Consider the following 23,808-nt stretch of genomic DNA (forward strand, 5'->3'; position numbering starts at 1 on the left):
AATAAATATGGACCCCCGGTTTGATTTAAAGCCCTTTGTTTTTGTACTGTGAAACATTGTTAAATAGATTCCTCCTTAACCTGAAACTTCCATGTGGACTTAAAAGAAGTGTTGATTCACACTTGATTTCCTATGGTTTCCTTTTTGACAGAGATATAGCATTTTGATGACTTAAGGTTACTTTTCACTGAAATGGCACACCACTTTTGTGGCCTAGTGGTTAGGGCACACCGCATTCAAGGCCTAGTAGCATCTACGAACAAGTGGGAGATCAAAGGTTCATGACTGGTTGCTGACTTGGCAGCTAGTTTAGCAATGGGTTCTGATTGCCTTCCTGCCAATCACCCAACATGTAGGATAGGAGTCGGGAGTAAAGATGTTCATCACTTAAGGTGTCTCAGCAGTCCTGCAGACTGGTTCTTAATTGAGAAGGACAACAATATAATAACATTAAACAAACACTTTATTATATAATGTTTAGGACATACTTTCTACCACGGAATTCAATGAAAAAATGCCAGCATCCTATCTATAGTATTGACATTTGTTAGAAGACCATTTCCAGCCCAGTTTGCTTTAATATAGAAATAAACAGAAAAAAACGTGTTTGTTTACATTTTTAACTTCAAAGGGACATAACCCACATCAATTGATGGATTAAGTTATATCAGCAGAGTAAAATCTAACTAACAATGAGGGACCTTTATCTTATATTGAAAAAAGGTGTAACAGTAATCAAATTGCCTAACAATCATTGTAATTTTATTGCATAAATTTTTCATAACAAACATAATCAAGGGTAATGATTATTTATAATATATTTTGTCTCTTTAATGATATTAAAACACAATAATAATGAGTAATAATATACATACATGTATTTATCATAATAATACACATCTGATTAATGTAAATTTATGCTAAAAATCTACAAATGAATGAACTTAAAAATATTGCACATTCCCAGTTAAACATCACAGATGCCAATAACAGAGGAAAGCTATCCTTTATCACATGATGTTTGTTGCCTATTTCGAGTAATACAAACATTACGTATTTTCGTCATAACATAATATAAAATGTCTCGTCATTGACGTCACTTCGCCCAACTTATTTAGCATCAAACATTTTCACAGACAAATGAATAAAATCTTGATTGATTGTGACAAATGTGTTATGTGATAAAAAGAGTCCCACATTTGTTGTCATTTAATACAAAATTTGATGAGGAATATAGACAAAAATAATGAAAAATGTTTTTAAACTGTACAAGAACAGTAAATGTACACTTCATATATGCAGTATGATTTTTAGTGAAAATATTTTACCAGTGTTGTTAAGTACATTACATTTGAGATCAAGGTTAAACTTGTATAACCCAATTTTAAGGAATTTTGTCAAAGAAATGATATACTGTAGATAATTTTTGAAACAGTAAGCCCAATATTTGAGAGAACAAGTTTTATTGAGGCTACTCCGTCACAGAATCTGGTCAGTTCCTGGATCTCATATAAAGCACAGTACCAGTACATACAATTGCACTTCAAGACTTGTTACCACAGGGGGCAGAAACATATATTTTTTATTTTATCTAGCCTATATGTATATATACATATAGGCCATAAAAAATAAAAATAGTTTGTTTCTGCCCCCTGTGCTTGTTACCTTCAACCATTCTTTTGACAAATCTGTATTCAATATTTACATATAACTAAATTTTAGTAATAAAATACCCTCAAATAAAAGGATTGCGGAGTTTTAATCAGTGCATTTTTGAACTGTTCAAAAGTGGATGAATTGTCATTGCCTTGGTGTTTTGTTGTTGTTCAAATCTCAGCTGTTCTCTGTTTTACAAAGAAAAAGGTCAAGTTGTTGTCATAGCCGTGATGTTGTTGCCTTTAAAGTTTTTAAAGTTTTTGCACAATAACATCAATCTTGCCCATACCTCCTACTCAACCCTGGAACATTTAAGGTATGTAAATAGAGTTTGATACACATGGAGCAGAGGCAACAGACTAGTATATAGCAAGGCACATAACTCTTATTTTAATCATTATTGGGTTATGCTCATTGGTCGACTGAATAAACAAGTGCAGGTGAGCACTGTCATTTGCTCTGCAGCTCTCTAGTTACAAATCAGGGACACGCAATCATGGGACCTATCCAGCGTTGAACACAATGATGTCAATTTTATGTAAGTTTCTGACAATTTACTTTTTTCTTGCAACTGTATCATCTGGTGTCTAGTCCCTTTAAATATAATTTCCATAATCTAAATCAAAGCTAAAAATTGGGGCCATTGTGATCTCATGTTCACAAAAGCAAGATGATTCTGATGAAGAATAGAATTTCAATTTTAAAATTTGTTGAAATAAATTCTCTGCCTGAAGACTGCAGTTCATTGAAACACATATTTGCAATGCTACAATTTTGTCACTTCATCTTTGTCATTGAAGTAGATCACTTCAATGTTGTCTGTGTGGAATGAAACTCTTGTATCTGGAATGCTGGATTTTAATTGGTCATACGGAATACTGCTACCTTTATTTTGGAGAGTATTTAGACATCTGCCAAGTTTCGGAGACATTTTGTCAAGGGAGGCAACTGACCCTTTCTTAGAAAGTTCAGCAGAGTTCTTTCCCTTTAAAGCACCATTTTGCTGCGTTAACTGTGAAGACTGGGAAACAGAGTTCTGATAACCAGAAGACTTACTAGAAGCTCCTTTTAATGCACTTTTTAATTTGACACATGAATCGGGGGAATATTTGGCACTTAACGAAGGAGAACCTTTTGGTGAAGAGTTAGGGGAATGTTTAGGCGAAGAAATTGAATTCAGTGACTTGGCAAAAGCATCAGGAATATTTTCATCAGATATGTCCAATTTCTCACTTTCTGCTGTGTTTTCTAACATTGCCATTCCTTTGGCTATCTCTATTGCAACAATCTTTTCCTGATAGTTAACAAGCCCATCCGACAACTCTGTCCCCTTTATAGGCACCTCTGATGTGTCAATATGCTCAAAGGTTGTGAACACTTCTTCCCCTTCAATACAAATCTTTGGCACAATCATTGTTCCATTCTCTCCCGCATAGTATACAGTATGTTCTTTCAGTGTCACATCACTCACTGTTCGAACGCTATCAGACCTACCCACCTGGTTTGTAGCCAGCTTTTCATCTTCAAAAACATCATCTTTCAAACTTTGCACACCACCATCCGTAAAATCCTGACCAATCTTGAACTTGGCTTTTGTCTTAAGAGTAGATTTCAGCAAGTCTTTTTCCACTCCTCTTGACGACCTATACAAGGTGCTGTCAGACAATCTCATGTTCCGTAGTTTAGACTTTTGTCCTTGAAGCGGTTCATGAAAGTTGCTAGCACCTGTTGCTCGAACCAAGTTGGAATCCGAAGCATACATAGTCATACCATCCATAGCAAATGAAGAATTTGCGCTGTCCAAACTATTATCCATATATTCATAATCGCCTTCCATTATTGAAGAGTTGTCTCCAACTGAGCAGCTCATTAAAGAGGCCGAGGACCAGCCAAGTGCATACAGACCTGCAAAATGAAAAGCAATTTTTGAGTCAACTATAACTGGCTGTATAAGGATTTTACTTTGCCATGGTCTTATTAGACAAAATAACATGTAAATTTGTTTTTGACACTTATTTTTTGGTAGATTTTCAAATATATCCTTGTTATAATATTAAGACAACCTAACATGTGTTATTTAATAATGTTGTAATTATATTGTACATAATTAATGTTGTATAATAACCATGTATTTGTATCTGTCTAAATTTTGTGCCTGGAAATGAGCTTGTGAATTTTTCATACCAAGAGCTCAAAGCAAGAGAGATAGTTACATCTGTCAACACTGAGCCCTCAACTAACTATATAAATATGCAGATGAAATCATATACTCATACGCTTAAAATAAATACATAATAACTGCAGACATTTGTATTAAAATTGGATAAGTTGTATACAGGTTATCTTTCGGTTAGTTTGCACATTACACATACCAGTGGATTTGAGACCACTAGGAGATGAAATCAGACTATAGGCATCCCAGCTTTCACTGCTCGAGGAATGCTGTGACAAGATGCTCTGACGAATCTGTTCATACCGCGATAAGCCAATGGTTTCACGAAGATCTGAAAAACACATTATGACACAGTTAAGGATAAAAGACCACTTTTGGAAGAGATAAAACAATTGTTGTCCCAGTTCTCACTGCTTGAGGAATGCTGTGACATGATGCTTTCACTTATCTCCTCATACAGCCTGTCAAGTGGTTTCACATTGACCTTGACCTTGACTCTCAAGAATCTGTTGTCCAAGGGTCAAGACGTAACTTTTATTGTTGCCAGACTGGTGGGCTTTGCTACTCAAATAGGTAATGTCAATGGACAAAAGTGTACTTAGTTTCATGAACTTCCCCGTAAAATATCACACATGGCTCCTGCCGACTACCTTTAAAGTCAAGGTCATTCATAGGTAACAAAGGCTAGATTTTCAAAGCCATTTTCTTCAAAGCCATTTTAAGCAATCACAATGGCCAGTTAATGAGTTTTGTCAGTGAGAAGAACAGACAAGCTAATAATAATTGCACTGAGGGGATATATGACAACTTTTAACGCTATTCCGTTGTTTTTTATAATGAAGCTGACCTATTCTGCGTGGTGTGACATAATCCAATACTCACTTTCCAGGATTTCCAGTTCTTGTGCCTCAATCTCGTGTAACTCTTGCTCCTTGGACCGAAGAACCGACTGAAAAGGAGACAATGCAGAAAATGAAGCAGCTTTCAGGCTGAAAGTGTCTCTATGCATGATATTGAAACACCGCTTTATGAATATTCATAGCTAATACACAAATGAAGAGATTCACAAGTCACATCATGATGCTGGAAAAACAAATTATAATTAAAAAGAGTATTAGTAATTTGATCTAGCATCACATCAATTATTATAGAGCTTTCAAAAGGAAGAAAAGTATTTTAAAGATTGATGATGATCTATTAGTCTTAGAACTGACAATTTATTAATTTCAAAGAAGCTATTTCTAATGTGACGTCTAAAATATGAGAGCGAGTTTCAAAATAGATAAATAAACTACAGCCATGCTTTATTGAATTAGCTAAGGGAAGATAATCTGATTTTGGTCAAGTCCAATTCCGCCCAGTGACAAAGTCGGCCTGGTCTATTTCGGCCTTTATTATTTATTATTGTATGTTAAAAACTAGCAGAATAATAAACATTTCTTCTGTTGTATCTTAAATATTTACTGGCATAGAAATAGTTTTGATCTAAAACATTCATTTACACAATTAACTTAACACAATCTATTAAAAAAATATAGTAAGCAGAGCCGGACCAGACAAAAATGGATATGGCCAAGATGGTGACTAGCTGGGCAAAATTGACCAGATATGAAAAAGAGCAAAACAGAAAATCCTAGGAAGGTAAAAACCTAACTTGAATTTAATGTTCAAAAACAATATGCTTACCTTGAGTCTGATGAACCTCTCATGTAAGTCCACCTTCCTACAGCAGTCTTCAAACAGAACAACCAGTCTGCAATTATATAACACATAACCATAAATGAAACTACACATCCACAAATTGAATAGGTTGCTGCTGGAGTACCAGTACCCACCATTTTGAATTTCTATTCGGGTCATTTTTGACAATTCAAGGGCCATAACTCTGCACTTAATGTTGTGATCATTAATTTCAAGGGCCATTACTCTGGACTTAAAGGTGTGGTTATTAATCTTGACAATTCAAGGGCCATTACTCTGGAGTCCATGGTGTTAACTTTGATTGCGACAACTCAAGGGTCATTACTCTGGAGTCCATGGTGTTAACTTTGATTGCGACAACTCAAGGGCCATTACTCTGGAGTCCATGGTGTTAACTTTGATTGCGACAACTCAAGGGCCATTACTTTGATGTTAATGGTGTTTTCTGGCTGTTAATCAAACTTTATCGAGATATAATGCCAATACAAATTGTAACCAAGTAAGGTAATGACTGGCTAACAAATGCTCGTATTAAGCGGGAGAGAGGAAATGTGGGATGCAGTGTATTAAAGGAAGCACTGGTGATGTGTGCACCATATTTCAGGTAGATATTCCGAACAATATTTGAGTTATGGACAATGTTAGTTTATGCAGAGCAATGCTGAATCCATGGCTTAGATAATACCTCAACTTTTTACCTGCGAAAAACAGATACTTAATAAACAAAAGCTAAAACATGAGCTTATATTAACAGCATTTACAGTAGAATGCATAGAATTTATGATATTCAGTATGGTCATAATGAAATCATCTTCTTTGCCAGATAAATTTATAAAAATATTCGAAACAAAAGGGCCCCGGAGAAGACACAACACTCTTCTGTTGTATTCCAGTCGAAAAAAGGGCAGTTCTCGACTATTTCCTAGGCAGAGTGATGAGCTTGTCTTCACATGCGTGGCTTGTCTCTGGCAACATGTGTGCCAAGTTACATTAAATTTGAATATATTTTTGTTTATGGGCAAGGCTAAAGTTGTTGCTTGCTGACAATACGGGAAAACCCAACAAATGTTATTTAGAGTCTGTTTAAATCTGGTACTTTAATATTATCATTTCTTACAATACAAAGAAGTATTTTTGTAACACATGTTTTAAACACTGAGTGTCATTTCTTAAATTGATTAATAATTCAACAAAAAACCTTTCTGACACTCAAGACAATACGTCTATGCTGCAAGGAGACATAATTATTAATTGATAGGCTTGTATAAATGAACATATTTCATTGTTAAAACTTAATTGACAAGACCACAAAACCAAAGAATTTCCTGATTCTAAATTGTCAAATAATTAATTTTGAATTTATCTAAATTTCATGCAAATTAAAGTCTTTTCAAATGTTCAAGGAAGTTATGTAAGACTACTTGAAAAAGACATCTTTAAAAAAAAAAAAAAAATGACATTAAAAAAAGTTAAATCTGCATAATTAATATTACCGTATTACACTCCCTTTTGGAGACTATTAAATATCAAAGAAATTTAATAAGAATCAGAGACATTGGGCAGATTGCACAGAACTTTGTTAAAACATTAGCGGATTTAGAGCAGGGTGAATCCAGCCTGCACCTCCTCTAACAGCGTTCAAGTTTACATATTTATGTCAATATACGAGAATCGATATGAAAATAAATGGTTTTAAATGCGATATTTCTGAACAAAATGGCTAAATCTTTCCTTGTGAATGACATCAAGCCCCAATTTACTTATTTGATACATGTCTTGTTAATATTATTTTTGAAGGGGGAGTTGTTTCTTATCTGAGCTCCCAAAGTGCATCCCCTTTAACAACAAATCCCAACACTGCCCCTGTTCAGATAATAACATTGTTTAATGTCATTGTACATTTAAATCTGTACTGCTCTGGAAGTTTAAGTAATATCTAGCTGAAGTGAAGTAAATTCATAATGAATAAGAATGGACATAGTGAGTGTAGCGAGCAAGCCCTTCTTATTCATTAAGAAATTACTTCAGGTCATCTAACTGACTGAGAATACAACCTCATTGGCTGATACATTGACAACACAAAATCTGACGCAGGGAGTGTGTATAAGATGAAAGGCAGTGGGGGGACCTTTAAACTCCTGCGAAAGGTGAAATTCTTAATGATTAAGTTTAGTACTTAACGATTGCCTATCTACAGTTTCATTGGCTGAAAATGTAGGGTGTAATTCTAATGAATACACCTGTGATTTGCAGTAGTTCTTACATGATTTGAGACAACGGTTTCAGAGGTACTTGTCTTATTTAAATTAATGTCACGTTTAAAAATTAACAACAATCTTGTCAATCATGTTGGTAACTCTCGGAAGTTCTGGACAGAGTATCCGATGATTTAAACACAACTATGGACATGCAGAAAGATTTTCCGTATTACACACTGTGTTTTCTGATTCTGTTTCACACGCTAGTGAGCAGCTCATGCACTAATCTACCTCCACAATACTACATTTTGTATGTACCAAATATAGAATATATTAGTTTGTTGAATTTGAATTTCTTTTACGAAAGTAAACTCATAATTACTATTTTTATTTGAAAAGTATGTTATAAGCATCAAATAAAAGAAACACAATGTAAGTTGCTTGATTTGTGGGGATTGTATCACTTCTCATTGCATATATGTTAAGATATTTTGCACTAAACCTGCCTTTTCATACCATGGACCTGATATAAGCATTGCCTTTAAGTGATACAACACCCGAGATCAACCACTATCATAACATTCTCCATTCATTACAGATTAACACAAAGGAAACAAAATCATGATTGTTTTGTCACTGTTGTACATTGATGTTGTTTTCTATACATTGCAAGAACAGGATGTCAACTAACTAAATGTATCAAAACCCTCATTTGTGACTAATACTAATATATAACTAATGTTACTAGCACAGTGTGGTAACTAGTCAGTAATAAGTCATCATGGAACACAAATAGAATTAACCATATACGTACACATGCAGTATGGGTCATGTAGGGAGTAATAAATGATGTATTTTATGACCGCTATAAATGGTCACTAACACGGACACTAAACAAGTTTATACTTAATTATCTAAACATGATTGTGAAGACAGCTTGGAGCTGATGTGAATCCCTCTGGAGTCTGTTTCCCCAGGGTAAAAACCAGTTCTAGTGTCCTTTATGAATGGTGATAATAAAGTACCCGTGGTCTGTGTCAAGCCCACAACATCTTGGGTGAGAGGCTAACACCTATACCACTAGACCACTCTCACTTTCAGTTCTTCTTGAAAAATATGACCAGTGAGAATGAACGTGAAACATTTGGGGAGAAGTATTTAATTCTGGTGGTAAAATAACAACACATTTGTTTCCAGTTTCCCACTGCTTCAGGGAAGATGTGTAAATGTATTGTTTCTATAAAAAAAATTATGCTCCAGTTAAGGTTATTTCCAATTCCATTCGGGCTGGTTTTAAGTGTGAAAATGATATTTATGATTTAAAGGCACAAAAAAATTCCTGACTTACCAACCCTATCTCTGGGGCAGTGAAATCTGTAACATTTATTTCTATTTTTTGGCCTTAAAATATTAACAGAAAAAATATTTAAAGGTTATTAAACTTTCTTAAACTGTAAGATCTTTTGATATAGATGAAGATGATTAAATTCAATGCAAATGTATTCAGCACTCGATATGCATTTTTAAGCTACTTATGGCCTGCTGAGAAAAGTTTTCAACATTTTCATTTATTGGTATATAAGACTTAATGGATTTGGAACAAACTATGTCATGCTTTAAATCTGGAAATCCTCTCAGACTGTTTAAAGTGTTTAGGTTAGCATTGAAGAAAACAACATGAAAATGCATTTTGGTTTTACTCAAATTTAATCCCCATCAGTAAATTTTTAGCTTACCTTGTTGGTAAAATGCCTTATAATAGAGTTAGTATGGTATTATTGAATACAAAGCGGGGTCATCCTCAGTGTTGTCAATAAGAACCCAATGCCGACCAAATTGGACAGTTCAAATGGAAATTGGGCCCGTTCAAAATTTAAAAAATAACTGAATTTTAAAAATAATAAGTTAAGTAGCTGGTCGGTTTCTTCATTATTTGAGGCAGTTCAACGGAAACTTATTAAGAAGCCTAAGCAACAAGCAAAAAATTAACTCAAAAATATCATTTATATTTTTTGAGGGTCACAAATAATGTTGAAAGGTTTACTTGTGTACATGAAATAAATTTCGAAAAAGCAATTGTTCAATTCATTCGTTGATAAGTCAGGGCCCCAATAATTCTCAACATGCACCTTTAAAGTACCTTAGTTTATCTCCGGCCAGTCTCAACATGCACCTTTAAAGTACCTTAGTTTATCTCCGGCCAGTCTCAACATGCACCTTTTAAGTACCTTAGTTTATCTCCGGCCAATCTCAACATGCACCTTTAAAGTACCTTAGTTTATCTCCGGCCATTCTCAACATGCACCTTTAAAGTACCTTAGTTTATCTCCGGCCAGTCTCGACATGCACCTTTAAAGTACCTTAGTTTATCTCCGGCCAGTCTCGACATGCACCTTTAAAGTACCTTAGTTTATCTCCGGCCAGTCTCGACATGCACCTTTAAAGTACCTTAGTTTATCTCCGGCCAGTCTCGACATGCACCTTTAAAGTACCTTAGTTTATCTCCGGCCAGTCTCGACATGCACCTTTAAAGTACCTTAGTTTATCTATGGCCAATCTCGACATGCACCTTTAAAGTACCTTAGTTTATCTATGGCCAATCTCGACATGCACCTTTAAAGTACCTTAGTTTATCTCCGGCCAATCTCGACATGCACCTTTAAAGTACCTTAGTTTATCTCCGGCCAATCTCGACATGCACCTTTAAAGTACCTTAGTTTATCTCCGGCCAATCTCGACATGCACCTTTAAAGTACCTTAGTTTATCTCCGGCCAATCTCAACATGCACCTTTAAAGTACCTTAGTTTATCTCCGGCCATTCTCAACATGCACCTTTAAAGTACCTTAGTTTATCTCCGGCCAGTCGTATCTGAGCGACCAGTTGCTGATGATTGATCACCCCGACCTTGTTTCCGTTGACAGATACAATCACATCACCTGGGAAGATAAAACACATGTCTTCGTAATAAATCAGTCATAAACCTCCTGATGAGTGCTATAATAGTCATCAGAGTACATGATTACTTGATGGTGATGGTCATTATCTTATTGATGCAACTGCTGTTTTACTGTTTCTAGCCTGCATTAACTATGAACATAATGCATAGGTACTCTAAAAGCAAAAGATGTTATAGGAAGATTTAATGTACAAATATGGTAAGGTCAATTGAGCTCCAAAAAAGACCACAAAGGTTTGAATGTAATTACATCAGACAGACAGAAAAACACACCCACATGCATGTACACATGTGTACACACTGTCACATGCATGTACACACACACAAACACACACACAGATGATATATTTAATGAGAAGTTATCAACAAACGGACATATACCACATTTTTATCAAAATTTATCCAAAGACCAGAAGGCTTGAATCCCTGCAGTTATTAATATTAGTACCTTTCCGCATGCCAGCCAGATAAGCAAGTCCATCCAGTTCCACGTAATCTACGTATGTCATGATCTCTGTGTCACTGGTCAACTTGTGGGTGATGCCGTATGTCTGGAAGACATTTTAAATTGCAACACTGGTAATATAAAACAAGACTCCATATTAGAACAGTTTTCCTTTGCATCTTGACACCAGATGATACAATTGCAAGACAAAATAAAATTGTCAAAAACTTAAAACATAAAATTGATATTGTTGTGTTTAACACATAGAATCTGACTGAATGATGAATCACGGCATCGCTTACGACACATTTATTTTAAGCAATTTTTGTGTATTTTCCAATTCGAAATCTGATGAGTTTGTTGACCCAGTAAGTTTAAAAGTAGCATCAGTGTATTTACAGACACTCATCATGTGACTTTCACACGCTAAATTTCCCAAAAGGACGGACAGTACAAGGAAGCAGAATACTGCTGCAAAACAATGTTGACACAGAGCCAGACATTTTAATACAAGTCTATGCTTGTTTTAAGGAAATACTTATTTGCCAATTTTGGGACCATCTGGTGTCTCATCCCTAATCAAAGCTTAGTTGATAAGTATGGTTTTACTTTATAATAAGAGACAAAATAATTAAAGAATAATTCTCTATAATTCATGACAGTGTCAAGTGTCACTTTAAGCTTCTAAGACCAAGAAAGTAGTATTTCCAGTTTTCAGCTTAGATCAATCTGTAAACAGGAAGGCAAGACGATTGACATTTTGCGTACACAAGCTGTAAGTATTCAGCACAGATCCGTAGTGGCATGACGTGTATTTAATTTGCGGGGTTTATACCAGAAGGTACCAAGTGACATTAAATATAGAAGGTTTTGGGATCAACTGGCACTTGTAAGCCCCATGAATTGTATCAATTAACAAGCCAGTTTCTCTTGTAGTGTTCATGTTCAAATCTCTGCGAATGGGATTGCCGGATGGATTCTGATTTTATCATTAAGAAATCTGTTGCCGAAAAGCAATCGCCAAAGTTATGTTTAAATTGTGTTATTTAGCAGTTCCTGCATGCATAGTGGCTGGTAATTTGCACCAAACACTGCACCCGGCTTATACGAAATTAATGGTTTGATATTTATAGCAAAATTAATATTAATTTATTTCTTTGTAAATTGTTTTCATCTAAAGTCGGTGAAATTTTGTAACGAAATGGTAGAATAAAATTTAAGTACTTAATTTTTACCTGCAATGTGAATCCCCAGGACTTTTTTCTGTCAGAACGTGTAAGCTGTAATGTACGTCGTTTCAGGTTATCACTGGGGTCTGTAGTTATGGCTTTGTCAAACTCCAAATGTTCCAGCTCCGAGCCAACCGACACTCGCTTACCCATGTTCAGCACGGTCTAGAAGAAAAAAATCACAGTTATAAAACTTTTATCTTTAAAACAATTTAGGTTTACACTAGACTGACGCCCAAATACCACCTTTGGTTTGTCTCAAATGTGGAAATGAAGGGGAGCAACTCCTTAACTGTTTGCTCGAGACAGTGATCTTGCTATGGTATATTTATTTGGTAATGTTTTATTTATCTGTAATATTTCATTCAATTTTCTGCATGAACTATTTAATTGCAATTAAGTATTTATGACATTTCTGATAAGATTTTTTCTGTTTTCTCTTCTTAATTTATTATCATCTTAATCATCTCAGATTTCTATCTTGTTGCTTATGAAACTTTATTCTTTGATAATTTTCATTCTGATTGACACTTCCTTAATCTTCATCGGTAGATTATTATCATTTAATTCTAATTGGTAACTTCTAATCTTTCATTTTGTACAGCAGTAGAGCATCCATTTTAGGTGTGGAAGGCCACATCAAACCAAAAGACAATACAATATGGTACCAGTAGGTCCACTGCCTAGCGCTTGGCATTAAAATGGTAGTACTGGGAAAATGGTGTACTCAGTGACTAAACCCAGTAAGTCCTATCCTGTGTATCGGTGCTTTACAAAGAGCCAGGGTACTTTGTTGCTTCAAGTCTTCTAATATCTGGATTACCTGGGAATTACAGTCACTTATATCTCATGTCACTTATGGCATTTAAGTCACGATGCCGTAACAGTCTGGTCGAGTCATAATGTAGCCATTAGGCGTGGGCAGACCTCCACAAACTCAAATAAATAAACAAAAAAAAAAGGAATAAAAACTTTGGGCGAGATAATTCCCCAAATTAATGGCACACTGCATGTGCCTCCTTGACATAGTGACTCTGAGTGACCCTACACCCCAAAACATAACCCCATGTGCAATGGCATATAACACGACAGGTTTATCAGTATTTCAACAAGGCGGATAACTTTAATTAGATTTAATCAATATCATGTCATTAAATTTGATATCTTACTGAAATAGTCTCATCGTATAGAAGAACATCTATGATCAGTGCATCTGTGTGTACATATGACAACTAAAACTGACCCAAAATAATGATATACCCTAAAACTGCATGTATAATACAAGTGTAATATATAAATTAAATAAAAACAGCTTTGTAGAAATCAATATGTATTTACCTTGATTGATTTTAACACTAAAAATGAAGAAAAATAAGCTAAATATTTACTGGTTGAGACTTTAAACAATCACAATCAGTTTGAAGTTTACTACATTATTAACGGCAATTAAACCCTAGTTCAATGGTCCATTACACTCAATCAAAATTAATGTAAAATAAACACACGGCGTTCTCCAGTATTTACTAACCTTATCTGCACACATACAAACCTTGAACAATTTAAGCACCGAACAGTATGTATCAAGAGTGTCTTTTAATTCTGTATTTGTTTACTGAACATATTCAACAGATTTGCCCATAAAGTTAGCTGATATACGAGATGAACACAAATGAAATTAAGATAACGTGTATGGTTACCATTTTGGATTTATAAAGAAAATTATACGAGTGCATTATAATGTATGCATATATCATAAAAATATAGGTCCTGTTAAAATAGCAATAACTTTGAGGAAAATTAATAGTAAAATTATGTCCAAATTAATAACATTGACCAGTTTTAATGATTGTTGTTCTGCAAGCAGATTGCTCCCTCGATTCTTTTATTAACAGAAAAAACACATTTTATTTCATTCAAGCGAAAATCTTTAAGATAAGGCCAAAAATATATCAAATATACATTTTTTATTTCTGATATAGCGATGGATGTTAATAACTACATGGCTTATGCTCATCATCACAGTCTCGGCTAATGGGATTGCAACATGAAGTCTGCCACAGGGCTTCCATTTAGAATTTTTAACTGGTATGAACTTCCTTGACATCAATATTGGAAGTTTATCTCTGATTTATGGAGGTCGATAACTCTAAGAATTTCCAATATTGTCCAACTAAATACTTTATAATTATAACTTGCAAATATCACACAATTGTATTTAAAAAAATCAGTTTAGTACAAGGCTTATTAAAAATGTGGCTATTAAGTAACTATGACACAAATCTTTAATATTCTGAACCTCCAATGAAACCTTCACTTTTGGAAGTTTTCTCTGAAATAGTGGAAGTTTTGGAACTTCCAAGGATTCAATTTTGGAAGTTTTGGCACACTTTGCGGGAGTAATATACTTCTAAACTTCCTTTAACGGAAGCCCTGCTTAAATTATCCAGAAAGAATCTGACAAAAACAACTTGCAAAATTTCATATAGTCCCGGGAATAGCGGGGCCTTTGACTTTCGGTCCAGCAAAGCCTGGGCAAAGTCCCCGACCTGCGGGGACAAAATGCTTGTGAAACCCCCGCCAAATGCCCCCGCACCCAAGGCACTTTAGGTAAGGCTCATTCCCCGCTATATTTGGCGGGAAGACAAAACCACCGCATACACCCAGCACTATGGGGCCAACTGGAAGGAAAAAAACACGGCCCATTTCCCCGGCTATCCCCAATATACCCCTGGACCTGGGGGGGCTGTGGTTACAATTGACTGGTGCATAGTAAAGAGACATTTGTGCCCAAAACAAGAATGTAATTGGGCTGATTGTTAATAAATTTGTTGAAGTTATCAACATTGTTAACATCATCGTTGTTAACTTTCATATCTTTTCTGCTCTCAAAGTCTAATGGATACAGTTGTCATCTGCTGTATGTCTAACAATTTGTTTTTAAATACGTGAACACATCATCAGATAGTTCACATTAAAAAGTTAACAACGATGTGGTTAATCACGTTAACTTTAATAAAAATCTGAAAAATTGGCTCAGGGTTATTTTATACGCTAAAATGCAGCATTAAATGCCCTAAAATGGGGTTGGCAATCTTGAAGATATCTCAGCATCCCTACACGTGACCAGGCTGGGACCAATTTTTCCATGTAGGGGACGCTAAACCCTTCAAGATGCACCCCTCGGGGTGTGCGGGGTGATTATTTTATTATTTACTAAACAATTATGATAATATTAAACAGGTACAGCAAATAATCGTTACTAATAACGATATTCAATTTATAAACGGCACACTTTCAGCAACAAATACGGTACGGTACTTACCCCCCCCCCCCCCCCCTGAACTTAATATTCATTTTTGTGCATGTTTGCTTTCCTTTAAAGCCTTTTGCAATATCATAATACAGACGGCTGTCATTTTTAAGAGGATTGTCTTGAAATAGGCTTAAGCAAACATTTAAATAACATAATGCAACATAATCAGATTTAATAACGTATAAGTGTGTCTTCCTTCAGGATATGCATAATTATTAAACACTGATAATATCAACGAATTAGTTAATCTGTTCAAGTTAAAACTCCTTTTAGATCATTTATACGAACAATAAAATAGGTTGCTGCTTGTTTAAGGTAAATATCAAACACCTTAAGATATATATTTATTTTTAAACACATTATTTTTTAGATCTTGCAATGAAACATGATTAGGCCAAAAAAAACCCAAGCATTTTCAGTGAAAAGATATCCCCCGCCAACGATGGCTTGTTTGTGCTTGATGGCTTGTTTGTGCTTGAAGGTTAAAAAAAATCTCAGAAAGAAGAAGATAAGCACATTGGTTTTACTGAGAAACGGCTGCAAACAATGATTTTTTAATAAATCAAGGGCAATAACTCTAAGGAAAATTGACCAATCCAAAAGAAAAATAGACAGGCATCATCACAGTATGTTGGTTCTTATTTATTCCAAGTGTCATGAAATTCTACCAGCTAGTTGCATAGAAAAGGCTGCAAACATGGATCTTTTAATAAATCAAGGGTAAATAACTGATATAGAAATTATACAATCCCAAATATAAATAAACAGGCATCATCGCAGTATGTTGGTTCATATTTATTTCAAGTTTCAAGAATTTCTACCAACTATTTACTGAGAAATGGCTGTAAATGAGAGTTTTTCAAAAAATCAAGGGCAATAACTCCAAGTACAATTGACCAATCCAAAAAAAAAATGAACAGGCATCATCCCAGTATAGTAATTCATATTTGTTTTAAGTTTCATGAATCCAAGGACAATTAACCAATCAAATTTTTTTTTGGAGGGGCATCATTCCAGTATAGTGGTTCATATTTATTTTAAGTTTCATGAAATTATACCAGCTAGTTACTGAGAAAACGCAGGTGACGGACGGACGGACGGAAGGAAGGACGGAAGGAAGGAAAGACGGACGGAGGACGGACGGACAACGCCATTTCAATATCCCCCTCCCTATTTCATAGGCGGGGGATAATAATTGTTTGTTTAGGGTACCCTTCCCAAAATTTCTACGTAGGGTAGGAAGGGATTTTTTTTTTCAAAATCTGTCATACACATGGCAGTCTTTCCTACATTACTGTCATTGCCTGACTTTATTTTATGATATAAACAATAATTCTGATCAAAATCTGCATTTATCCGCCCTGCGTAACTCTCTATTTGCTAACAAATACTTTTTTTGCTCAGAAACGGACAAAAATAGTTAGGGTCGGCGCATTTTTATAGGTAGGGTCGAGTTACCCGAAACGGACATATTTTTATTGTAGGCCGTAAGTTAAGTACATAAAAATGTTTGCCAATTTATTCATTTGATATAATGCCATTTGCAAAAAATGAATGATTAATGATATTAACATTAACATTTATACAAACCACATAGTCAAATAGCATCTCATTTACAGCTTTTAAAGGCAGCCAAGCATATATGATTTTATAAACCTAATTAAACTAAAATTAGTGATTAACTGCTTATACTGCACCTGTGCATTTAAAAACACAATCAGTACTAAGGTTGAATACAAATTGCAAAAAAAAATACCAAATTTTTTTTTTTTTTTAAAAAAAGGTTAAAGGGACTGGTTTATGTTTTGGCAGTTATTTTTTTCCCGGTAATGCATCTTATTACATTATAATAATTTTACTCTTGGATACCGATGTTGTAGAAAAACAACAACACACTTTCAAGAATAAAAAAACATTGTTGTAGTGGGGTGCGATCCATGCCGGTACAGTCAAGGAAAAAATATAAAACTGACAACAAAACCTCACGCCCACAAGAACTCATTCACAATCATAAGGATAACTTAACCTTTAAGCCTTTTGTTGAAAAGCATGACTAACACTATTAAAAAATCATGGACTTCTCAAAGACACTATTTGAGCATATATATCAACATTTGTTGACGGGTTTCAGACGTCAGTATTCTACTTTTAACACTCCTAATAATTTGCCACTCTTAATTTTGTCGTACAAAAAATGAGCGAGCCCTTTAACTTTATATGGAATTACCAATTCTGCAAAAGGACCAAAATTTAATACATATAAAATACCACTTTCAATCTTAGTCAGAAATTGAGACACCCCCTTCTTAACAAGTATGTAAAATGGTTTGAAGTTGGCCCATTTGGCATTTGATTTTTGTATTTTTGTGATACTAAAAATCCACCATTTTTAACTACAAAGGACCAAGAGGCTTAAAAACCATATATTATTGTTTTGTGGGACAGGGCACAAAATGATATTGTGCCCTTCAAGGTAAACCCTCTTTTACGTCAAATACTGGATTCGCCCCTGCTTCACATGTCAAGGGCTCACTCAAGCAAACTGTGGCCTACAATTCAAAATACTTCAGGTACGCCTCTGATCATTTATAGATGCAAGTATCAAATTGTGTCTAGCGTATGAATGAAGGATAAATACATTATATCATTTCGCCCATGCTGGATTTGGTAATATTATACTCTGTTATTAAGTGAGCCATATTACCAAACATCAGGCAAACCGTGGACAAACTGACAAATAGTAAGCATTCATAACTGCTGATGTTAGATTAAATATCTGTTTTCAAATTTTGAAGGTCTTAAAAAAGACTGTTTGCTTCTTTCCGTATACTAGACCCATAGACTGTGAAGTTTTCACTCTAAAAGGTCCATTATGTCAGAGCAGCAGGTAAAATGGAGAGGTCTATAGCAGATGCCAGCAATTGTCTTTTTCTCAGTAAATTCAAAATTCAGTATGTGCACTGGTGTGTTCCACTCCTTAGTATCCAAGAGATCATTAGTTCGAGACCTATAAGGGTTGGTTTGAGCCATACCAAGGTTGTAATGAGCCACACCAGGGGGGTTCTCTTGGCATCAAAAGAAATGAGCCACATCAGGGGGGGTCTCTTATGGCACCAAAACTGGTTTATACCCTGGGGAAACAGACTTGAGCAATCAGTAGTTCATAAATTAATATAAATGGAAAACAAGTATGACACTTAAACACTAAACTTGGCCATCATAGGACAATTTTTTATTTTTATAAAATCTAAACTGTCATGAAGAAAAGGCCCGGACTTATAAAACATTCCGCTGTAGGCGGAAGTGTGTTTGTAGTACATTGATGTACTTAATTATATGCAAATTGGCATAACCAGTTCTCCGTGTGGATGAAGAATATATGTATATATAAGACCGACCGCATGCTTTTCTCTGAATGGATCTGTTGCATCCTTGGTCTCACACGTTACACTTATACCTAATATCAAATCATTTATATGCCCTACATGTGGAGATTTCTGAGGTTATTAAGTAAGAGTTTGTGTTCACTTTTCTTCGAAAAAGTAAATCCGCAAGCTGGCCTCAGGCTGACGCAGACTAATCATTTGAATGACCAAAAATAAATGCTAACATGTTCAGTGTGAAATGCAGCGGGAATTCCTTTATATTTATGTCAGCCAGTATGCATGAGTGAACCTCTATATAACTTACATAATAAAACCAATTAATGACTAATTGGAAATTAACAGTTGAATTATTAAATCTAAATCTGTCATTGGAGGAGGTTTGAGCATGAAAACTCTTAACGCTACAATCTCAGACATGAACATGCCTTAAACCAAGAAACAGCCTTTATTCACTTTGCTTTGTTGCCTTCTATTAAATGAACATTACTATTGAATAGTAATTACTTTAAAATGAATTTTAATGGCAATATTTGTGTAAAACATATTACGCCCCATCAAACTTAATAGAGTCATAGAACTCCTCAATGAATGGCTGGTATATATATATTATACCCAAGTATCAACAAATATTAGCTCAATATTCACTAAAAAAGAAAAGAGAAGACATGTCATGTCATCTTCATTTACATCCTATAGAATTTCAGTTTAAGATATGTTTTCACTGAAATAAACTTGAGCACAGTATAAATGTTAACATGAACCAAGTACAGGAAAAAACTCTAATATCTTGATGAGCAAGCTTAATTTCATGTCAAACAATGATTTTTTTGTCATTGCGCAATAAATTTGTTATCAAAATAATCTAAACCACATATAATAAGACCCAAGATTTATAGTCCTTGCTTGTTTGCTTTCTGCCTGTTTTTGTAAGAAGTACTTTAATAATGCACCTGTCAATTGTAACCTGAGCATAGAAATTGGTGTGCTTTTCTTAAATAAGTTTAATTAAATGACTATTAATTCCAATTTAAGGCATATAATAAAAAGAAAAATTGTTTGTTTCAGTGCAAGATAGCGATATATTTCACCTCATGAACACCAAAAGAGAATATTACACTTGTGGCTATGCCACTTGTGACATATAAATTTTGACACTCATTCTGTGAAATATATTACAATCTTACACTGAAACAAACATTTATCCTCTAATTATACAAAAAAATCCAGAAAGGGCACAAGCACCGGTCTCACAAGACTGGAAAAAAACCCTGGCATTACTTATCAAATATTCCCTTTATACATACATGTAGCATGACAATAGATGTAATATAGATGTAACATTACAATAGATGTTACATAGATGTAGCATTCAAATAGATGTTACATAGATGCAGCATTACAATATATGTTACAAAGATGTAGCATTACAATATATGTAACAAAGATGTAGCAGTTACATAGATGTAGCATTTAAATAGATGTTACATAGATGTAGCATGACAATAGATGTAACATAGATGTAGCATTACAATAGATGTTACATAGATGTATCATGACAATATATGTTACATAGATGTAGCATGACAATAGAGGTAACATAGATGTAGCATGACAATAGATGTAACATAGATGTAGCATTACAATAGATGTTACATAGATGTAGCAAGACAATAGATGTTACATAGATGTAGCATGACAATAGATGTTACATAGATGTAGCATGACAATAGAGGTAACATAGATGTAGCATTACAATCAGATGTTACATAGATGTAGCATTGCAATCAGATGTTACATAAATGTAGCATAACAATCAGATGTTACATAGATGTAGCATTACAATCAGATGTTACATAAATGTAGCATAATAATCAGATGTTACATAAATGTAGGATTATAATAGATGTTACATAGATGTATGATTATAATAGATGTTTCATAGATGTAGCATTATAACAGATGTTACATAGATGTAACATTATTATCAGATGTTACATAGATGTAGGATTACAATAGATGTTACATAGATGTAGGATTATAATAGATGTTACATAGATGTAGCATTATAATAGATGTTTCATAGATGTAGCATTACAAACGATGTTACATAAATGTAGCATGACAATAGATGTTACATAGATGTAGCATTGCAATCAGATGTTACAGAGATGTAGGATTATAAAAGATGTTACATAGATGTAGCATTATAATAGATGTTACAAATATGTAGCATTACAATCAGATGTTACATGACAATAGATGTTACATAGATGTAGCATTACAATCAGATGTTACAAAGATGTAGCATTACAATCAGATGTTACATAAATGTAGCATAATAATCAGATGTTACATAAATGTAGCATTACAATCAGATGTTACATAAATGTAGCATTACAATCAGATGTTACATAGATGTAGCATGACAATAGATGTTACATATATGCAGCATTACAATCAGATGTTACATAGATGTAGCATTATAAAATATGTTACATAGATGTAGCATTACAATAGATGTTACATAGATGTAGGATTATAATAGATGTTACATAGATGTAGGATTATAATAGATGTTTCATAGATGTAGCATTATAACAGATGTTACATAGCTGTAACATTATTATCAAATGTTACATATATGTAGGATTACAATAGATGTTACATAGATGTAGCATTACAATCAGATATTTCACACGCACATATATATAAATATATATACATATATATATAACATTACAATAGATGTTACATACATATAGCATTACAATAGACACTCTTTCTTTAAGTTCATTCAAACAAGCATTTCATTTAATATCTTATTACCAGCCAAGCCTGAAAAATTCTGAAATTGAGCATAATAATACAATCAACTAAGCTGTTTTTCTCGTATTTTTATATGAAATCGGAAAACAGAAGGTTGGCTGTTTTAAAACAGATGTTTTTTTTCTAATTGAAAAACAAACGAACATGTTCTCTTAATCTTAAAGTGTTTTTTCATTAAGCTCTGTTTCGCTCTGATAATAGTATCTGAAATGTATAAACGCATATCTGTTATCAGTATAAATCAAATCCTATAACCCTGTATACATACCGACAACCGATGATAATAAGTTATTCAATAACTGATAAAACAGTTAATTGATTACATGTGCTGTAAATTCATTGCCAAAGATTGCACACACTTGCATATTGATCTAGTGTGTTCATGCAAATAAACCCTTAACCGATAAAACAAATCACTGAAAAGGAAACTAAATGCATACTTGCACTCATTGACGAAGAAGTAAATACTACCTTTAAATTTAATCTTGATTGAACAAATTAAACAATCCACATTAATATATATCATGCCATTAAGTGAATGACATAAATCAGGCTTCCATTGCAACCTCAGGTTGGACGCCTTATCATTATGTATGTCAACATTTAAAAAACATATTTGTAATAAGCATATTAGGGGTTGAATTTAGGGGTAAACATATGATTTACGTCACAGACATGGGTCTTAGGTCACATAGGTATAATTTTTCAGGGATTTTTCTTTCAAATACTTGCATGCCTATGAGGAAAATAAGTCCAAATTCTGGAAAAATTAGATCAAAAAAATAAAACTTCCTTAAGTTCTTTCTTTTACCCCATTAAAAGACAATGTTGTTATGGTCTGTATCATGTTATTACAATAGTTCATCAAACAGGCAGTACCACGATAAGGCTTTTAAGTGTTTCCATTTTCATGTCATTCTTTCATTTTTATTATTTGGGGGGGGGGGGGGGGGGGAGAGAAATGGATACTTATTCCTTGGGGTAACAAGTTTAAATATTAACTGCAGTAAATTTCATAACAAAACACATCAACACTGCTTCCTAAACCTGTTAAATAATTGAATTAGCAGCCTTAAAAAGACTGAATACAAAATCTAATTCATGTGATAGAAAACTCAGTCATGTGATGCTGTTTTCTGCATAAATACAAACAATTACCAAACATTGCAGTGAACTTTATTTTAGGTTCAGCTTAACATATATTATATAAATCAGGGCGTCATCAGCACTTTATTACGTCCAGTAATTGTTCACCCTTTGTGTGCAGACAGTCGGACGAACGGACAATTAAAAATAAACAAACAGACATTCAATAGGTTACATATGATTCAACACTTTCATAATTAATCTATATTATCAATTATTATCACAAATAAACATTACTCCAAATGACTGAAACACGAAAAACGCCCCCTTTAATCGCGTGCAGACGACAATGAAAATAAATAAGCGTTAAACTCACCTTTCCTTTCATTTTTCGCCTCGCCAACACGGTCGTATCCATTTTTTATTGAAGAAATAACTCCAAATGTCCTTTATTTACAAAATAAACCATTGTTTTAGCCATAATTCTCATTATTTACACTCGTATACGTCTGTTTATTAGCCGACTCTATCACTTACTGATACAACCTTTGACCCACAGATCGCTTACGTACTTATAATAAGACATGTATATTTTATACATGGTGCCGTATTTATTGTAATAAAACACATTCTATCCAGTTTAAAATAAGGTTTTATACAATTTCCTTCCAATTTTGATTTAGCATCATGTTTGATTAATATCATTCATTTTGTCACTAATAGTTTGAAGTTACCGAACACGATATGCACGTGATATGCGTCAAAATGAAGGTTTCGAGGTTACGCACCACTATAATTAGCGAACGCGCGTTTTAACTCAACCGTAGTATACGTTGC

General features: G+C 34.1%; 1 protein-coding gene across 5 annotated transcripts; it reads right to left on the reverse strand.

The window, feature by feature from the left end:
• Positions 1-445: 445 nt before the first annotated feature.
• On the reverse strand, positions 446-23,514 carry LOC128240704 (uncharacterized). Of its 5 annotated transcripts, none has more exons than XM_052957465.1 (8): positions 23,348-23,514; positions 12,367-12,525; positions 11,135-11,237; positions 10,573-10,666; positions 5,516-5,582; positions 4,712-4,778; positions 4,029-4,160; positions 446-3,561 (listed from the first exon to the last, which is right to left on the reverse strand). In XM_052957465.1, the coding sequence occupies exons 1-8, from the start codon at positions 23,387-23,389 to the stop codon at positions 2,423-2,425; spliced, it is 1,803 nt and encodes a 600-aa protein (XP_052813425.1). In that variant the 5' UTR covers positions 23,390-23,514; the 3' UTR covers positions 446-2,422. The 5 variants fall into 5 exon arrangements, with proteins under 5 accessions (XP_052813425.1, XP_052813427.1, XP_052813426.1 ...); XM_052957467.1 differs by lacking the exon at positions 23,348-23,514 and adding an exon at positions 13,910-13,985; XM_052957466.1 differs by lacking the exon at positions 23,348-23,514 and adding an exon at positions 13,889-13,931.
• Between the last annotated feature and the right edge of the window lie 294 nt (positions 23,515-23,808).

Source organism: Mya arenaria, chromosome 7 (assembly GCF_026914265.1).
Source record: "Mya arenaria isolate MELC-2E11 chromosome 7, ASM2691426v1".
Classification (NCBI taxonomy): Eukaryota; Metazoa; Mollusca; class Bivalvia; order Myida; family Myidae; genus Mya; species Mya arenaria.